Source organism: Nyctereutes procyonoides, unplaced genomic scaffold (assembly GCF_905146905.1).
Source record: "Nyctereutes procyonoides isolate TBG_1078 unplaced genomic scaffold, NYPRO_anot_genome, whole genome shotgun sequence".
NCBI classification, from domain to species: domain Eukaryota; kingdom Metazoa; phylum Chordata; class Mammalia; order Carnivora; family Canidae; genus Nyctereutes; species Nyctereutes procyonoides.
In genome coordinates, this window is record NW_026575131.1 from 9,581,650 (window position 1) to 9,601,991 (window position 20,342).

Genomic DNA, 20,342 nt, shown 5'->3' on the forward strand with positions numbered 1-20,342 from the left:
GTACCTCTTCTCCAAGAAATAGGATAGTTCGGTGGCATAGAAGTGGCCTTCCCAACTGGGTGAGATTAGAAGGAGAGGTAAATATGCTCAGATGGAGAAGGTGGCATGAGTCACCGAACTTATGTCAAAACAAAAACTGGGGGCTGTCTGTTGGCTATCTCACTCAGCTAAAAGCTGACACTAGGTCTCTCAGAAGGCAGGAACTAACCCAGGAAACTGGTGCTTTGACCTTAATCCTGAACAATACAGAGGACTTGGTCAGTTGCCAGAACTGGAACATTAGAAAAAGTGGTCACTGCATCCTTGAACTGAGGAGCTAGGGAAATAGAAGCAATGGGAAGAAGTTGGAGAGACAGAGAGATTTTAGCTCACAATAACAAAGAACTAATATTTAGAGGAGTTCAAAAAACAGATCTCTTCGGGAGCTGCGAGTGCTGGTCAGTGGCATTCTCAGAGGATCTGGCTGTCCTGTCTAGTTCATCTCATGTTTACGGATGGGATGGCTGAACAAAATAGAGTTTGAAAAACCTTTTTGAACCTGAAATACTATGATACCTCAAATTCTTATCCCAGCTCTTGAGCAAGTCACAAGGTCAAGATAGATCTGTTTCCTTCTTTGTTAAATAAGGAGGTGGATCCAGGGAACTAAAGCCCTTCCTACTTCTTAAAAATTAATTGTAGTTGCTGAAATATACAGTACAAGCATTATTCAAATACGTATATGATGATTTCTCTTGTGGTGGCTCCAACCCTGGCCTGGATCCAAGAAAAGTAGAGGCAGGTGACGACAGTCATTCTAGTTACTGTGAATCTTATTACAGGGTGTCTCTCCCCATGAGCTGTTTAGGCATGTTGGCTGTGTAGGAGGACAGACTCAAGGAAACACAGCTTTTCCATCAAACTTTGCCTCTTCTCAGGTCCTTGCAAACACAGGCATGATTCTTACAACTTTATTTTCCAGATAACTGACAGGGAATTATCTGGGATTTTTTTCTTTTTCTTTTCTTTTTTTTTTTTTTTTTTATTTAAAAAATTTTTTTTATATATTTATGATAGTCACAGAGAGAGAGAGAGAGAGGCAGAGACACAGGCAGAGGGAGAAGCAGGCTCCATGCACCGGGAGCCTGACGTGGGATTCGATCCCGGGTCTCCAGGATCACGCCCTGGGCCAAAGGCAGGCGCCAAACCGCTGCGCCACCCAGGGATCCCTTCTTTTCTTTTCTTTTCTTTTTTCTTTTTTTTTTAATACACCATCTACAACTGAACAATCAAAAACAATCTTCCCAGTGGCATTTTGACACCCAAACCATGTGTTTTTCATTTTGAAGCCTCACCTGCTTTAACACATGGCAACAAGGAACTCACACTGTCTGACCAAGTGAGAAATCTGAAGCGCTGTTCAAAAGGAATTGTTTCGATGTAAGATTCTGGATCTTGTTAAACAAGTTCCATATTTCAAAAGTTGGTTTTTTTCTCTTATTTCATTAAAGATTCCTACTTGAGATTTCTTTTGCTCTTAATATCATTTATGGCTTCAGAGTTTAAAGGTGAATAAAACTTGGGGGCACATAAATACATACCCTGTCTTGTTCTGGATTGTTTTCAAGTTCTGCTCACACATGCGGTGTGCTGAATTTCACAGGGTGTGTGTGTGTGTGTGTGTGTGTGTGTGTGTGTGTGTTCCTTTCTTACCATTTATATTGCGTATTTTCAGTTACCTGAATCTAAATCTTCCTGTAAAAATTCAAACTCAATGGGGGTGAATTTGTTGGATTTCCTTTGCTGGAACTGGAAGAGTCTCAAGACACTGCCATGAAGCTTTCTGTGTGCCAGTTTTGCAGGGCCTGCTATCCTCATCACTCTAAAGTGTTTTGGTTGAAAAGCAAGAGGAGCCAGTCCTCAGATGAGAAAATAAAAGATACATATGTGGGGATAGATGTATACATGGAAATGTATTTCTCCACAGTCTAAGATGGATGATATTCTCCAAGTTAGAAGTCAGGTAGGATGGAGAATATACGTGTCAGACTTGGAAAGCATAAAACTGGACCATGACCTGATCCAAACAGCTCATTTATCCTTGTCTCTCAACACTCAGCTCAGATGTCGCCTCCTGGGCAAGCCTCCTCTGACCTCCCAGGTAGGGTTAAGTACTGCCTCTTCTAACCTCCTTCAGTTCTATACTGGTACCTCTGATCAAGGTCTTTAGGAACTGTTCATTTTCTGATGGCCACACTGGCTGTTCTTTCTCTGAAACCATCAGCTTCTGAGACTCTTTTCCTTTTCCTTTTTCCACTTATCAGCTCAGTCCCTTAGTCCCTGGCATATAAAAATTGCACATAATAAATGTTTGCATGAGCTAAATTCTTGTGTGTGCCAAATTCGAGGTGAAGAATTTTCGTCTAAGTAATATTTTTATTCTCTTTACCATTTCGTTCTCGTTAGCTCTATTCATAGTGAATGGTAACTCATGTTTAGAACACAATATTAGGGCAGCCCGGGTGGCTCAGCAGTTTAGCACTGCCTTCGGCCCAGGGCCTGATCCTGGGGACCTGGGATAGAGTCCCACGTCGGGCTCCCTGTATGGAGCCTGCTTCTCCCTCTGCCCGTGTCTCTGCTTCTTTCTCTCTGTCTCTCATGAATAAATAAATAAAATCTTAAAAAAAAATACAACATTATTTGTCAAGTACTGTGCTAAGAATTTAACAGGTTATTGTTGAGGACAACAACTTTTAGGCCTATTTTACTGATGAAGAAACTGAGGCTGAGAGGTAATATGACTTGTCCAAGATAATAGGAAATGAGTAGCCAAATTGGGATTTAAACCCAGATTGCTCCAAGAGCCTCAGATCTCAACCCACTACAGCTGTATGTGTATATGTGGGTTTATATATGTACATATTTGTGTATATGTGTATAGAGTACTGCTGAGGCTTTATTTTGACAGACGTCTTTATATATTTGGGCTCTTTTTCTTGTCTGACATGAAAGCCTCCCTTCTCAGAACAGTGTTTTAAGTGCATAAAATAGGTAGGATTACAGAGGAAACCACTATTACTGAAATAGTACCACTATGTAAAAACAGATCTATAATTTAGTAACATACATGCCTTTATTAAGTTAATTAACAGGACTTAGCAGTGCATTTACTGTGATTTCAGAATATGGACAAGTATAAATGGTACATTTGACATCTGTCTCAGCGGGAATAGGACAAGAAAGTATCAGAATTCCATTGGTATCAAGGGCAGAGGGCTCATACTCAGCTATCTTTTTCTAATGTAAATGTCTTGTACAATAGCTTTATTTAGTTAAAAAAGAAAACAAGTCAAGGGGTTGCTAAGTTGTCAGGGCTTTGCCTTCATTCACAATTGAAAGAAATGCTGAATCCATTAGAGGCTGGGTGTGTGAGGGTGTAATTTTTCTTCATTTACAGTCCTTGATACCTTCAATTCTATCCACAGATTCCTAGTTAAAAACTTCTCTTCTATCTGCTAAGAATATGTAAAAAATTCCCTCGACTTCCTCTGAACTAAGCCCCCAAATGCTGATTCCTGCTCCCCCCCCCCCCCCCCCCGCTCAGACCAGATCCACTCAGCAAGGAGACTGGCTGGTCACAGTGCCAGGGTGGGGTGGGGAGCAAAGGAATGCCTTGGCAGGCGGGTGGCTCTCCTCCAGGATGAGGGCAGGGCTGCGATCCACTTTCCCTCCACTTTTTGCAGCCAGTGGATCAGCCAGGCCAGTCACCTTGGTAGTCAGCCTCATGAATCAGTACCTGGACATGCCACTTAGTCATACAGCCCAAATAGATGCTATCTTCTTGAGGGCAGGTTATAGGGGTGTTAGCCATCCAAGAACCCTTTCCCTGTGTCCCTGTCCTTTGGTGCCCCTGCCATCAACACCACTAAGGACAGAGCCTGGGGCGTTAGGCTGCCTCTGAGGACACAGGCTGAACACAGTTTGTCTACCACCATATCTGCAAGGCAGCTGAAGGGGCTGCTGGTTACCATAGTACCTGAGAGCTGCCAATAGTCCCTCCAGCCTCAGACTCTGTCACTAAATATCCTGTTTAAAATGCAGTAACTAGGGGGCGCCTGGGTGGTCAGTTGGTTAAGCGTCTGCCTTTGGCTCAGATCATGATCCCAGGATCCTGGGATGGAGCCCCACATCTAGCCCCACATCAGGGCTCCCTGCTCAGCAGAAAGTCTGCTTCTCCTTCTCCCTCCACCCTTTCTCTCGCTCATGTGCTCTTTCTCTCAAAAAAATAAATCTTTAAAAAAATGTAAAAACTGGGAGAACAGTGTGAACTCATTCCTCTGTTACACTGTAAAAATTACTGGGGTTGGGTATGGCTCAGATGTGTGCAGTCCTGGGGAATATGAGGTGGGTAGCAAAGGAGAAATAGTAGGTGTGTAGATGTGAGGGTGTGTGCACATGTGCTGCAGATGGTCAAGGAATACACAGACTCATAGAACACTGACATTATTTGGCCTTTATCCTACTTTTATGAGAAATTAATTTCACCTGACTCAAGTTTACAAGGCAGGGACCAAAACTTTCTTATTCATGTCTTGTATTCAGCACTCAGCACAATGCTTGGCACATGATATATGCTAAATAAATATTTGCTAAATGAAGAAATGAGTGACCATTATCCTGATTAATAAGCAGGATGTCTGAGGCTTGGTGAGGATAAGCCTGTCCACGATCAAACGGTTGGGGCCAAGGACTGGTCTCAGGCAGAGGGAGGGCTGCTTTTTAGAAGTGTGGCAACCAGCCACCCAAAGCAAATTGTTGCTATTGTCACAATTTTGCATATGATGCAGCCTGAGTATATTTATGGCTAAGTCTAAGTTTAGCTACAAAGAGAAGGTCCTGCAATCTGATATCTTAGAAGCCACATGTGATGTGACGTAGGTAAGCTGAACTTGGTTTCCCACACCCCAGTGCTTAACTACCTATGGGATTTCTGTGCTGTACTGAGGAGAGGGGATGCCAGTAAGAGCAAGAGGAAATATTTTCTGAGCACTTACTAGGCATCCAGGCACATTACAGGCTTTATCTCACTAACTATTGTTTAGATGTAGAACTATTGTTAACTCTCTTTCTCAAATGGGGAACCAGAGGTCCAGAGAGGAAAAGCAACTTGGCAGAGGCTGCAGATCTAGCAAATGGCAGAACCATGAGTCACATTTAGATCTCCATGCTTGCAAAGGCTATGTGTTTAACCACTTCTCAATTAGCCTCTAGATCTGGTGGCCAAAGTAAAGTTCATCGCCAAAATGTTCACTTGACCTTCTGAAGTTTGAAGGTATGAAGTTGACTGAAATTAGAGTACTCTGGGCATGGAAGCAACAGAACATAGAACATATCCTTTTCTCCTGCATTCATAAAAGATGCTGTGAATCAGTGTATCTTTCAGTTATGTCTCATATAAATTTTGGATATGGCATTTCTCCCCATATCCCAACAGTAACACAAAGGGACTGACCAAGCTGATCAATTATAAAGTGATCCCTAGATTCTGCTCAGTTCTTTTAAATAACGAGTCATTTGCATTTTTCTCCAAAGATTAATTTTATAAAGAATCTAATGTTTTAAAACGCAAGGAGAAAAAAAAATCCATAAACAGATCATGTGGATTTGAAACAGCCGCCATGGGCTGGACCCCAGCACTCCTTTGTCCTTCCAAAGAGTGACTTGCCAAATGGAGCCTTTGCTTTTTTCCCCCCCTCAGCAATCTTATTTCCTTTTTTTTTTTTTTTTTTTTTTTAATTTTTATTTATTTATGATAGTCACAGAGAGAGAGAGAGGGGCAGAGACACAGGCAGAGGGAGAAGCAGGCTCCATGCACCGGGAGCCCGACGTGGGATTCGATCCCGGGTCTCCAGGATCGCGCCCTGGGCCAAAGGCAGGCGCCAAACCGCTGTGCCACCCAGGGATCCCTCTTATTTCCTTTTAAAGCGTGTCCTGGTGGGGGCTTGGCTGTGTTTTGCTTGGTCCTGATTCACGTGTTATTGGGTAGGCCATGAGTCAGGCTGACCAGGCATGTAGAGATACATTCCAAAGGCCAAGCTTATCCCCAGGCTAGAATTTCCTGGAAGCTCTCAGACTAGGATCTCTAGGATTTTTTTATTTTTATTTTTATTTTTTTGGTCAAGGGTCACTGCTTCTTCAGTAATTTTAGGATACTGTTGTATGCTTCCTTAGATTGTCTCTCTACCAGTCTCCTCCCTTGAGTTCTATTAGACTTCTAAGAAAGCCAGAACTAGGAAAATCTAGAAAGCCCTTGTTCTGTATCTGGAAATGGCTTGGACTTATTGTGAGTGACAGTATATACCTAGTAGTGACCAAGAGATACCAGAGAGGTACAAATGCCTGGTAACATTTGGCAAATGCTGGGCAATTCCCGAATCAGACTATTAATGTGTAGATAGTGATAATCATAGCTTCTCTCTACCAGACTGCTACTTCTGAGAAAAGCCTTCTTATTTTTCCTTAGAGTGGAAAGAGCTTAAGTTTTGGGATTGGAGTGAAGACCTGATTTGAGTTCTTAACCTGCCATCATATGATCACTTAACTTAGTCTTCATTTACTCATGTGTAGAAAGGATATTCATATTTTTGTATGGTAGTCCTTAAGGCCAAATGGGATATGAGAAAGGCCAAGCACCGTACACATACTCAAGAGAGTCCTTCCTTCCTTTCTTTGGTCTTTCCTTGAATTTGTCTATGCTAGCAGAGAACAGACGACTCTTCCTGCAAAGCCCTTCAGTGACAAGAGTCCAAACAAATCGTAAAAGTTAGACCAAACAGGTCCCTTCTGAGAAAAAACCTAAAAGGGTTTGCTCCTCATATAAAAGAGCAGACAATGAGTGAAGAGTTGATCTGGGAGTCTGACAAAGATTTGTAATTGTATGATTGTTTCTGTTTTTGTGAAGCTACCACCAAATTTCTGCATCAAATATTTAAGCCTAGATACAAAGTTTAAGTTTTGGCTACTGAAAGAGTCTCAGTGCACATATGAGACCCAACTTCTTGTTCAATGCTTTTCTATAAAAACTTCATAGAAAGCATTTCTAGAGCCTTTGAAGATCCATGCCGTTGATATGTACAAAGCTCCAAGAATGGGTTTAGGACATCTTGAAGATTACATGTGAAGTTAAGGAACTATCATAATCTTGAAGGACTCCTGTAGAAGTTGTTGGTGGCCTTGCACCTGCTAAGGTCATGGCAGCTGCCAGCCAAATCCTCTTCCCGATAAGCAAATGAAAAGGGTATGTGTGTGTGTTGGAGGGGTGGGTATCTCCAAAGGAAGGCACTTAAAGAACAACAGCTGTGTCTCCCTTCTGGTTGTCCTGAAAAGCTGTTCCACAATTCTACTTTCAGTGGAACAGAGTTTTAGGCCTGTTTATCCATAATCATTTGTTATTTGGGAGATAGCCTGCTGTATAGGAAAGGTTAGTGGACTGGAGGGAAAAGGAAGACAGGTTCTCAGTCAAGGTCTGCTATTTCCTAGGAAAAGTGACCTATTCAAAGTCACCTGGTAAAGAAATGCCAACAGTTATTATAATGACTCAACCACTGCCAGAAAACCTTTCTCATAATAAATGTTTAAATGGTGTTGGATGAACACTGGGGAGATAAGAATTCCCAAGGTCAATACTCATCATGATAGATTTCCATATTATTATTCACACGCTATTTTGAATGTGCAAGCTGGAATGAAAAAATGATTCTCCTTTCCAAGGTCAAATCAAATACCTCTTCTGGAGCCCTGCTGACTCCAGTGGGTTGAAGGAGGAATTATTCCCTCACGTCTCTGGTCCTTACCCTTTCCTCACCAGGAGTGGCGGACATGGAGGTAGGAAAGTAAGATGCACATGTGAGCCTGTGACACTGTCCCTCCTTCCTGGTCCCCAGCTTTTGCTGGACTCAGCCTATTCTTTTTCTTCCTTGTTACCTTTGGCCAGTTAATATTACTGAGAAGATCAAACTATAGGATCTTCAGAGGAAAATACAAAAGTCCTTTTCCCACTGTCCTGCTTATAGAGTGGTGTGTAAACCCTGGCTAGGAGAAGGTCCTGGAGCCTAGATGGCCGAGAGGAAAGCCTAGAGATGGTCTGTGATTAGGGCTTTCCCTGCCTCCTATCGTCCCAGGAGGTGGACGCACTGGTGAAAGCCACTCATCAGCCCCTAACCCCACATATTCACACATGTCTGCACAACATGACAAGCATCTGTAATTTACAAAGTAATGGCTTCAGCATCTGTTTTCAGAGATCCTTTAAGAACTTGGATAATTTCTTTCTTTCTTTCTTTCTTTCTTTCTTTCTTTCTTTCTTTCTTTCTTTCTTTCTTTCTTTCTTTCTTTCTTTCACGATAAGGCTCTCTCGGGCCAACGTCCTTCTACACCTATGGGCATGTCTCCAATGCATTGGCTATGAAGGCCTTTAAATGACAGCTTAATATATTTTTAAGATTGAGGGAGCCAACGACATTCTCGAGGAGCCGTGTTTACATTGGATCGGCTCTCTGAGGCAATGTGCCAGCAGTTTTGCATGCTGCAGGAACTGGAGGTGAAGGCAGGAAGGGCTGAGGACAGGAAAGTCAAGAGGGAGGGTAGGCAGAGAAGGGTGTGGGGAGACACCCAGCTGAATCTGGCAATGCACTTAGAACCATCATGTAATGCTCCTTTGACACTGAGTTGAGGGGTGAAAAACAGACCTTTTGGAGCCAGGCCACTGGCACACATGCAGTCAACAGTGAACATGCTCTTAGATCTCTTGGTTCTAGTCCTTTCTAAATTCCTGCAAGTGGCTCTTTGGCAGCCAACAGGGCTGTATTGCCGCAGAGCCTAATGGGCTTCAGCACATTTTGGCAATCTCAGATGAGGAGCTTGACCCCTCTGGGCCTCAGTATCCTTGCTTAAAAAGTGACAAGAGCTCCATGCCCCCTCCAGGCCTAAAACTGACTCCAGAGTGAAATGACTGGTAATCTCTTCCATGTGAGCAGATTTTGTATCTGTTTGGGTAGAATGAAGATAAGACCAATGTTCAGCTCATCAAGACGGAGCAACTGGCTTTGGTTCAGCTGAATGGAAATTAGTTGCTCTTCAGATAGGATAGTCATAAAGGAAAGTGTGTCCTTCATTCACCAAAAGACTCCTTTCAGCGTTCACACACCCATCATAATATATACCATTGCCATTGCCACCAATAATAATAATAACAGCAACAACAATAACAACTAACTATTTGAGAGCTTCTGGGCTGAGCTCTTTATATGTACTATCTCATTTAATGATCACAGATACCTTGGGAGGTAGATGCTGCTACTGTCTCTCCAATTTTCAGATAAGGAGAGACTCAAAAGTTAATTAGCTAATACACAAGAGCACACAGGTAGTAAGTGGTAGAGTTACTAGGATAGGGTATGAACCTCTTGGTTCAAACACTATTTTGATAGTAGTACCAGTACTCCTAAATATGCTTAATAAACACTACAGAAGAACACAACGCAGTAGTAGTTGATTCCACCAAAAGAAATGGCATGTGGCCTTTCAGGCCCTTTATTACCAAGGAATGTTGACTATTCTCAGGGAACTCTCTGTGCTAGGAAGCCTTTCCCAATAGAAAAACAAATGATGGCTTAAGAGCAGCCATTGGGAGCATTTAACTTAGCACAGATGAGAGGAGGCTGGTAATGTTTTTAAGCTCTGCCACTAACTAGGTATGTGATCTCAGTCTGTCTGGGATTGGTTAGACAATTTCTAAGGCTACTCCAGGTTTTGGATTTTATGTTCTCTTGAAGACCTTTTATAACTTCCAGCTGCTAGGGATTCCCCCTACCACACTTCCCCTTGGAGGTAGGGCAGTAGAGACAGTCTGTATGCCATTTTAAACCATTTCTCATTTTGTAAATAGGTCCCTTGTCGCTCCAAGAGTCTATGAAATTGTTTCAAAATGCCTAAGTGTGATTATGTATCCTGAAGCCAAATGTTATAAAATCCCCCCACTGCTGTAGATTTAAAGAGTAAATATGGAATAAAAGCTTTTTAGAATGTTGTTGGGTATGACACGGTGTTCAATCACTATTATAATGTTAAGCAAGGAGAGCTTCTCCCCCACTCTCATCCTTTGCCTTGACTTTTTGAGTTGAAGACATTGGTTAATCTACATAGTGATGACTGTCCTCCTCACTGCCACAGTCCCAAGAAGTAAAAAAAAAAAAAAAAAAAAAAAAAGAATTACACCCTTTCATCTCTACCCACTACATTCTTTCTTTAAGCCTGTAATTGGATCTAAATGGAAAATAAACCTTTTGCAGGCCAAGGAAGTTGGCACTGGAGGGTGACAAGAAGGAGAACATGTTCCACCTCTAATCCCGATAATCACAGTCTCCGATGCAAAGGAAAATAAAAACAAGGCTTCCTCCAAGTGGTGGCTTTGGCTTTCAGTAAGAAGGAGGGTTTCCATGTACTGAGTCTTACTTCACACATTATCTATCAATCAGTTTGTAGTAAAACCACCCCCAAATCATCTGACTTTCTAGAGGACAGTGGGGTTTTGCCCCTTTACCTCCAAACTCTTTTACCTCAGTTTAATTTGGGGAGGCAGTTCAGACACACAAATATCCTCGTGCTATGACAAGTTAAAAAACATTCATGTACAAAATGTACTGTCCGCGAACACTAAGGTCTTAGCTGGACGGATATTCAGTGGTTCCCTGGTAGTTTATTGAGTCCTGCTGTGTACGGTATGCTGTGTTGGAACAGAGATGAACCAGAAAGGTTTGTCTACAAGGGGTTCAGAAAGATGTGTAGAGAAACAAAAGCAGTGCACGCATGACTTGCCCCTAGGTGGAAATTAACAGGTATCATACCAAGGTCTAAAGTGTACGAATTCCATAGAAGGAGAGAGAACTTGATTCTCCAAATAGCCTGGCAAATGTGATGGGACACGGTACATTCCAGAGAGATGCCCTGATTAAGTCTGACTTGGTGTACACATTCAGAAGGGTACACTGGACCCTGTGTGGGAGTCTGGGGAAAGTCAGCTGTGTAACGTGCAGCTATAAATCAGATGCATGAACTCGTGCCTCAAAGTTACATGGCTTGCACTTTTATTTTGATTCTGACATATGTTTGGGTTTTGTTATTTTCTTTATTCCTTTTTGTTTGTTTGTTTGTTTGTTTTCCTCTCATTCTACTCCACAGGTAATGGCAGAGGTCTCAGGAGGACTTTGCCCTGCAAGAGTCTAAAAATGACTGCTTTGGGAGATTAATCCAATCCGGCTCACTATCGTTGCTAGTGCTGCTGGAGAAAAGAGCGATCTATCATCCCTAGAACTGGAGACAAGGAAACGGAGGCACAGAAAAGTGAATTGGTCAAAAGAGTGCAGCTAAAAAGTGGCAGGGCCAGGGTTTCCGTGCCCAAGGCTTCCCTTAATAATCTCTGTGGTCTTCTGGGCTCTCTCTAACCCTGGGCTTCAGTTTCTCCATTGGCTTAGACTGTCTGTGTCTCTGCTCCCTTCCAGCTCACTTGTCCTCTATGCCTCTGGCCTGTGCCCTCTCCTGACTGCATCAAGGTAAGTAGTGGGTGGGTGTTGAAGCCACAGCCCCCTCCTGCAGTAATTCACCCATGACCTTCTGGGCTCCTGGCCAGCCCTTCCTGAAAGGGAAACGTGCAGACCCTGGGGACAGAAATTAGTTCCCTCGTGCTGGAACTGCTGCCATGGCCAACATCACCAACTAAAGAGACTGGTGTGTGTGTGCATGTGCGTGTGCGTGTGTGTGTGTGTGAGAGAGATAGAGAGAGAGAGAGAGAGTGCAAAATACAAAACAGGATGACAGCAAGAGGGGAGATTCCTTGTGAGTAAATATTTACTCTCCACCTCAATCCTGGGAGGGGGAAGGAAGAGAAGGGAGCTTTTTTTTTTTTTCTCTCCCTACAGACAACAGGATTACTATTTTCTTTAATAGTTTTACTTTATGTAAATTGTAATTAGAGAGGGGGGCAAACCATGAGCGACTCCTAACTCTGGGAAACAAACAAAGGGTTGGGAAAAGGGGAGGTGTGGGGAAGGGGGAAAGGGGCAGCTGGGTGGCTGGCACCGAGGAAGGAGGGCACCTGGCGGGATGAGCACGGGGTGTTATACTGTATGTTGGCAAATTGGACTTCAATAAAAACAAGCGCAAAAAGAAAATTCAAACAACATTGTAATTAGCATCACGGCAGCACTGAGATCCTTTGCAAATTCTACACAAGGGCGTTTAAGAGTAAGTGTCGGGGTGGGTGCGCCTGTTAGCTCGCTCAACTCTGTATTCCCAACTGTTCTGTTTTCTCGGGAAGTCTTGGAATTTAGCGCGTTTCCTGCTCCCTACGTCTAGGTAAGTCGCGGCCGGGCCTGCGGGAGGGACGCGGGGAAAAGCAAGGACGTGGGCGATACAGACAGGGCGCAGCTCACCTTCTGAACTCCCGGGTTGAGGTCCTTGGCCACCTTCGCCATCTCCCGTGGGGCAGCAGCGGCGAGCGCCCGGCTTCTCGGGCAGGGGCGCGAGGGCGCGCGGCGGGACAGCGCGGGGACAGCGCGGGGACAGCGCGGGGACAGCGCGGGCTCGGGCCGAGTTCGCGCGCCCAGGGGGAGCTCTGCGCGCAGCCGGCGCCGCGGGGCCCTTTAATTGGAGAGCGGGACTCCCTCGCAAACGGCGCCAGCCAATCGTCGCGGGCGCTCGCGCTCGGCCGGCCAATGGCAGCGCGCGGCTCTCCGCCCCGGGGGCGTGGTCCGGGCCGGGCGGCCGCGGCGGCGCGAGCGCTGCCCTGACGTCAGTGCGGCCCCTGCCCTGCCCTGCCCTGCCCTGCCCTGCCCTGCCCTGCCCGGTGCGGCCCGCGCGGCTGCGGGTCGCCTGCGCCCGTCGAGGGAGCCGCAGGAATCCGCGCCCCCGCCCTTCCCCTTTAAAGGACACCGGGCAGAGGGTGGGGAGGCCCGCCGGGCTCCCGCCATCCATTCAGGTCAAAAGGGAGAGTGATCAGACGGGAAGGCGGGGGTATTTTTAGTGAGCGGGCTCCAAAAATAAACGCTGAGCCGCGTTCCCCTTCCCACTCTTTCTGCCTTGTCCTGGGCGGGGGGGGGGGGGGGGGCGAGGGGGAGGAGGAGGCAGGTGCTGTGCAGCCCGCACCGACCAGGTCCTCCGGTCACCAGCCAGGAGGGCAGAGTCCACTGACTTAGGATCTTTTTTTTTTTTTTAAATTAATTAATACTTGTGGATTATTGATCTGCCTCGCGAGGAGAACACAGTCCTGGTTTTTTAAGCGCTGAGATATGCGTCTTCTCTCCAGTTGCATAATGACCTCCGGTGTTGCTAGGACCCTGATGATGATGATGATGATGATGCTCCATTGCATTTGGCACGTGAGGATTTAGGCTCAGAGAGGGTAACTGGTCCAAAGTTGAGCTCTTCAGCAAGGCTTTAAATCTTCGTTCGGGGCAGCCTGGGTGGCTCAGCGGTTGAGCATCTGCCTTTGTTCCAGGGCATGATCCTGGAGGCCCGGGATCGAGTCCCACGTCAGGCTCCCTGCATGGAGCCTGCTTCTCCCTCTGCCTGTGTCTCTGCCTCTCTCTCTCTGTCTGTGTGTGTCTGTGTGTGTTTCTCATGAATAAATAAATAAAATCTTTCAATCAATCAATCAATCTTAGTTCGTGGATGAGAGTGAGAACTTCCCCAGGGAGAAGAGGCACAACATTACAAGAAGCCATAAGCCAGGAAATTCTGGTTAAACCCGATAGATGAGGCTGTCGAGATCTGGACAAGCGGGATTCCATCTGTGGATTTTTCACCTCCTTGGGGTGAAGGGTCTGACAACACCTCACATAACAAGTCCCCTAAGACAGTCTCAGCAAGATCTACCTTCACAGTGTTGTATGCCTACACAGCGATGTCTCTGTTGAGCCAGACGTGAGGTCCCCAGGGGTGCTTTTCCCTGCCTGGGCGGAGAACCAAACCCCACTTTTTATCCTGGGGGAATATTGCTCTCTCCTGAGGTTTTTGGTCCTAAAACTCATGTTGGCAGCATCCCCTGCCAGAAAGCAGGGGTCAGGGGGCCTACCATAAAACTAGGTTGCAGGGAGACTGAAGGAGGGGAGAGGTCCCAGAGTACTTCATGTGACTGATTTGGGGGGATGGAGGAACTGCAGGCCACATTCTAGGGCTTCCTTCCTCTCTCTTTTTAAAAGATTTTATTTACTTATTCATGAGAGACACAGAGACAGACAGAGAGAGAGGGAGACAGAGACACACGCAGAGGGAGAAGCAGGCTCCCTGCAAGGAGCCCGATGTGGGACTCAATCCCAGAACTCCAGGATCACTCCCTGAGCCGAAGGCAGACTCTCCACCACTGAACCACCCAGGTGTCCCTCTAGGACTCCATCTCTTATCAGAGGTACTTTCCTTCTTAAAGCCTCCTCCATTTTTTTTTAAAGATTATGTTTATTTATTCATGAGAGACACAGAGAGAGAGAGGCAGAGACACAGGCCGAGAGAGAAGCAGGCTCCATGTAGGGAGCCCAACATGGGACTCGATCCTGGGACTCCAGGATCACGCCCCAGGCTGAAGGCAGGCGCTCAACTGCTGAGTCACCCAGAGATCCCCAGTTCTTGACACACCATCATCCCCAGCAATCCCAACTCTTGATCAATGAACCCAAATTTTGATTCCTTTTTTTCACATTCCTGGAAAGGGCTTTCCAGTTGTGATTCCCCTTTTCTTCTTTCATGGATCTGCTGTCATTGGCGTTTGTTTTGCTTGCTCCCAGCTATAGCCCCAACACCTCCCATGTGATAGACACTTAGAACCTGTGTGCTGAATGAATGAGGGTGGGGTTCTGGCTTTTAATCAGCAGTGAGCAGGCAGGCAGGACTAGGAAGAGATGGTGCAGTGCTGTACCGTGGTCTAGTTTGTCCAAACTTCCAAGGTGTGCTGCACATTAAACCAGGGTGTAAATAAACTGTGGCCAACAGAAGCCTGGCCTCGAAGAGGTTTCCATGTGAATAGCCCATTCAGTAGCAAACCCTTGGAACAATGGTGATGAACTGGGATGTCATGCCAGTAGCATTCATATTTCAGAGGTATAGGAACAGAAGCCAGGAGAATAACAAAGATGTGCTTTATCCCTTGCAAACTGCGCAGAAGCCTTCCCAGTGAAGTCATTTCTCACTCCTTTTCCAGCCACCCTTCTTGCCCCATCTTGAGAAATTATGGTTCCATGGAATAATTCTAATTTTATTGACTTTAACATCGTATAGCTTGAAACTCATGACCTCCTTCCCCTCCTTATTGTTACCCTTGGCCCCAGTGTCAATTAAGGAGGCAGATATAGTGACTCTTTTCAGAACATGAGAATCAGGAGCTACTGCTTGGGGTGGCCCAGTCTCTTTTTTTCTGGAGAATAACCTATTGTGGGCAGAAAGGCACCCCCCAGTCCCTGCTAGTACTTATTCTTTTCCTGGCTAAAGATGCTGACTCTTTGAACCCTACTCTTGAGCCAGATGTTCCAGGGGACCTGTAGTCAGAGTCTTGGGTGCTGGGGGCCCCCTCAGGTAAATAAAGGAATCATTTCCCTTAAGGAATGTCTTGGTCTAATAAATGTCACTGGGGCCCTCTGGGCTGCTTCTTCTTCTTCTTCTTCTTCTTCTTCTTCTTCTTCTTCTTCTTCTTCTTCTTCTTTTAATTGAATGTCAAGACATCACAGGATAATTCTAATTATTCCATAATAATTCTAATTATTTTTCTGGGAGAAGGTGGAGATTTGGGAACAGTCTAGGGCTCTATCCAAGGTCACACAGCCAGTAAGTGGCTATTATACCATACTACCTCCCAAATGAATCTTAAGGATTGACTATAGGGAGAAAAGTAAGCACTTGAAGGAAGATGGTATTGTTGTCATTGTCATTATCAATGGGTTTGTCCTAACTGGGACTTTTGACTCCTTTTCATGCCCTTTTCACTGTTTGTTCATTCATTCATTCATTCACTCATTCAACAAACATTGAACTGAGAACTATAGTGGGTTAGGAGACCCTGAGCTGAGGCTATGATAGACCATGAATAAGACTGGAAAGCTTCCTGTCTTCACACAGCTTCTATTCTAGTGGAGGGAGACAGGCATTAAATAGGTGAACAGATAATTAGATAAGGATATGGAGGATGGAAGTGAGTGCCTTAGAGGAAGTAAAGGGAGCAGAGATTCACTGGATATGTGGTCCATTCACATCAGGTAGTCCAGAAAGCTTGACTAAAGAGGTCATATGAGCTGAGGACCTGAAGAGGGAGAATGAGTCAGCTATGAGTAGAGTTGCCATGGAAAGAACATTTCACAAGAATGGAATCATGAGTGCAAAGACCCTAAGGTGGGTACAGGCTTTCTGTGTCCCTTTCTATGATCCCCTTATGAGAGATCATAAAGTTTCTGTGGCTGGAGGGTAATGAGGGACAGGGGGAAAGCATAAGGGGACCAGGGAAGTAGGCAGTGACTGGATCACACCCTGCTACAGAGGCCAAATTCTTTTCTGAGAACAGTGGGGAATTATAGATCAGTACTTTCCAGTGAGGCATAGTGTGTGCCAAGTATATAATTTAAAAATTTATAATAGCCACATTTTAAAAAAGTAGAAGGAAACAGGTAAACTATTTATAATACATCTTACCTAACCCAATGTATCCCAAATGTCATTTCTGTCTGTGATTGATTCCCATTCTGACATGTTTTACATTCTTTTTTTGGTGCTGTATCTTTGAAACCTGGTGTACAAGTTACACTTGCAGTACACTTCCATTGAGATCAACCACGTTGCAAATGCTTAGTAGTCACTTGTGGCCAGTGGCTACAGTATTGGACGGAGCAGTTGTAGGGTTCTACCGGGGATGACAGTATCTGATTTACTGTTTAATTCACAGCAAGGACACCCAAGGGGGTATTAACAGAGACCTAGCTCATAACTAACAACCTCTCATGATCAAGTGGAAAGGCTGAGGGTCTGAGAACCACTAACTGCGTGTCTGGTCTACTATGTTTCAAGCACTGCACTGGGAAAGACAAATGATTTGCCTAAAGTCACAAAGCTAGAAAGAAACCAAGCAAACCATGAACTAAGAACTTTTGGCTTCACGTCAGACACTTTAGGAAATCTCCCATAATCATGGCTTCCAATGATGATACTTTTATTGTTACATTGTAGCAAGTGCGGCTTAGTGGTTTTAGTATGCAAACATGAGTGACGGCTTCTATTTGATTATGATTTTTTTAGATATTAAAACACTTAAGAGTAGGTGTATGTGAATAATCCATGAATCACCTAGTATATTTTGGTGTGTATTAATTGATACAAACAATCCCCGAACCATATAGTATATTTTAACGTATATTAATTGACCTAAATATGCCCTGATATGCTTATATGTTTTGATTTGTGTCAATTTGACCCATCATTTATACCATGTATATGTGAATTGTTCACAACTTAAATTTTTGTCTTTCCTGTCATTCTTACAGTGACTTTAATTTTAGAGTAACTATCTAATTTTCTTCAGATTTTTGGGTGGGCTTCCTAGATCAAGAAAGGCTTTGCTTATAAGACCAAAACATCTGGAAAAAAACAAAACATGATTGTTGAATTCAAGCATTCTCTTGCGTTATAGCCCAGCTTTGACAGAGACTACGAAGGACACAATGAGAATCTATCCATTCAGGAATCCAGAGCCCTACATTTTGATCCTAGCTCTGCTAAAATGTTGTGGCTGGCCATCATCTCTAAGGCCACTTGCAACTCAAATGTATTATTATTTAGTAGGAGCAAGTGATACATTTTCTCTGAGTATCAGATATATATCCTAGTTGACGATGCAATGGAGCCATTCCCTTCTTTGCGAGGTCAACAAGAGAATGTAAAGAGCACAAGATTTAGACCCAGAAGAATCTCTGCATGTGTTTCAGCTCTGTCACAGGGATGAGCTCAGGGATTTGGACAATGTCTTTAAGAGTCCCTGAGTTTCTGAAAAATCAGGATAATAATCTTTATTCCTCCTCCCTTTCAAAGTACATCCACATGCTCATCTGTGGTGGACAGAATTCTAAGATGTCCCCTCAATGACCCAGACCCTCATGTAACAATCCCTAGGAGAATGAGAGGTCCCTGTAACTTGCTTCTAGCCAACAGGACGTCGCAAAGGTGGTGGGGCTTCGCTCCCATGAGTATGTTGTGTCTTATGTTCAAAGTGAAGGGATTTTGCTGATGTCATTAAGGTCTCTAACAGGTTAAATCCAAAGATAGACTATTCCTGAGTGGGCCTGACCCAGTCTGGCGAGCTCTTTACAACAGTGACTAGAAGTCAGAGAGAAGAAATCTCTGCCCCTGCCTCTGTCCTACTAGCTTTAAAGAAGGAAGCTTACCAAGTTTCACACTGGCGAGGAAATGAATTCTATCAATATTCCCTTTTTGAAAAGAAATACTTTTGCTCCCTTCAATTCTTAAACCTTCCTGGGGGCAGTAAGTCACCTGTGTTGCATGTGTCATTTTTAAAGCAGCATCTACTCTTGCCAAGGAGCCATATTACACATTTCATTTCCATATGTGTAATATTTAATGCTACATTCAGCCTATCCATTGTGTGTGTGCGTGTGTGTGTGTGTGTGTGTGTGTGTGTGTGTGTGTTCGTTCTGGGTACCAGGAAGGCAGTGAACAAAATACCTGGTATTTTCTATTTGCAGGCAGTAACTTTATGTATTGAAGCCTTGACACAACCCCAGGTGGTAGATATTATTATTCCTATTTGCATATTTGCAGATAAAAGAATGAAGCTCTACTGGGTTATTTATTTATTTTTTTTAGATTTTTAAAAAATCATTTAGTAATGAGAGATACAGAGAGAGAGGCAGAGACACAGGCAGAGGGAGAAGTAGGCTCTGCGCAGGGAGCCCAACGTTGGACTCAATCCTGGGACTCCAGGATCATGCCCTGGGCTGAAGGCAGGCACCAAACTGCTGAGCCACCCAGGCATCCCCTCTGCTGGGTTATCTAAGCTGCTCCTTAGTTAGGGATCACTGGGATCACTCATGAGATGCCTGGCTTTACAATAGGGCTTAGCTTGGACAAAGGTGGGGAGACAGGGCTCCTCACCTTTCAGGATTTCTCTGGATGTTTTCCATGTTTCTCTCCAGATCTGCTCTTTACTTTCCTCCTCCAGCTCTGTTCCTGGTAGGCTGCTGCACGGACTTCCTGCTTAAGCATCTGTGCTGTCTTCCTGGGAGCAGGAGACTGGTAGGAGATCAGGGGGGAGCACATTTAATCTTTCCTCTTCCTCCCTATTGGCCTGGGTTTTGGAGGTGGTGGTCATGTTCTTCTACCTCCAGTCACAGCTTCTGTGAACCTGGGGACAGCTCTCTCCCATGGCCCCTTTAGGCCTTGGGGTGGTCTCGCCTCTTGCTGTCACTGGCCTCAGTGTGCATCTTCTCACATGGCTTCATTGAACCCTGTTTTCTTCTTCATTGATAGTGCCTTGATTAAACTTCCTGTGGTTACCCCTTCAAGTATTTCTAGCCAGCACCCTGACCCATACAGAAGCAAGGTGGGTTTTAGAGATGATCTCAGTGTGGCGTTTGCTGGGTTGTTGAGATATAGAGCGCCCTGTGGGTTTCCCATGTAGTCTCTTCTGCTTCTTGCATGTGAAGTTGTTAAAATGATTTGAGTTTGGCAATTAATTAGAATAGGAAAATCAGTTAGAGGTGCTAGGAGAAACAAGACAGAAATTTGGGGACCTTTACTAGGGCAAGTCTGCTGGCCGCTCTTGTGTCATGAGGAGAAGGCTGACCATAGAATTCTTTGACCACTGACAGTGACTTTAGGTATATAACTCCCTTGTGCCTTGGGATTCTCCTGTGTCAAAATAGGGCTCATTGTGAGGAATGAATGTGGGGTCATATGCAAAAGTTTGTTTTAAGCCAGACGGCCCTTCCAAATGTTCTGTTCCCATGCCAGGGTTCTAGCTAACATTGATCTAGTTTTGCATCTTTGGGTATTGAGGCTTGAATGTGAGACACTGGAGAATTTGGAGCAATTTGCTGATGTAGGCCTTCTTGAATCATTATAACCTGCATGTACTTTGCAGCCAAGGTATATCAGAATACTTGTTGTGTTCTACGTGGCCCACTGGGAGTGAGGTGTTGGTATGACTTACTAAAGAGAAAATCTCTTGGACAGGATAAAGGGCATTATTGCAGCTCTAAATTCCCAGTGTAAGAATGATTTTGATCTTTGGGGGAGGAGGATTGGGGGACAGGTGGGCTAGC

General features: G+C 44.6%; 1 protein-coding gene across 2 annotated transcripts in view; it reads right to left on the reverse strand.

The window, feature by feature from the left end:
• LMCD1 (LIM and cysteine rich domains 1) overlaps positions 1–12,633 on the reverse strand; it is a 58,752-nt gene extending 46,119 nt beyond the window's left edge. For both annotated transcript variants that reach the window (XM_055344570.1, XM_055344569.1), the window contains exon 1: positions 12,468–12,633. Coding sequence is in view for 1 of the 2 variants with exons in the window: in XM_055344569.1 (XP_055200544.1) it covers positions 12,468–12,509 (42 nt within the window). In the remaining variant the exon portion in view is untranslated. The remainder of the gene's footprint in view (positions 1–12,467) is intronic.
• Positions 12,634–20,342: the final 7,709 nt, after the last annotated feature.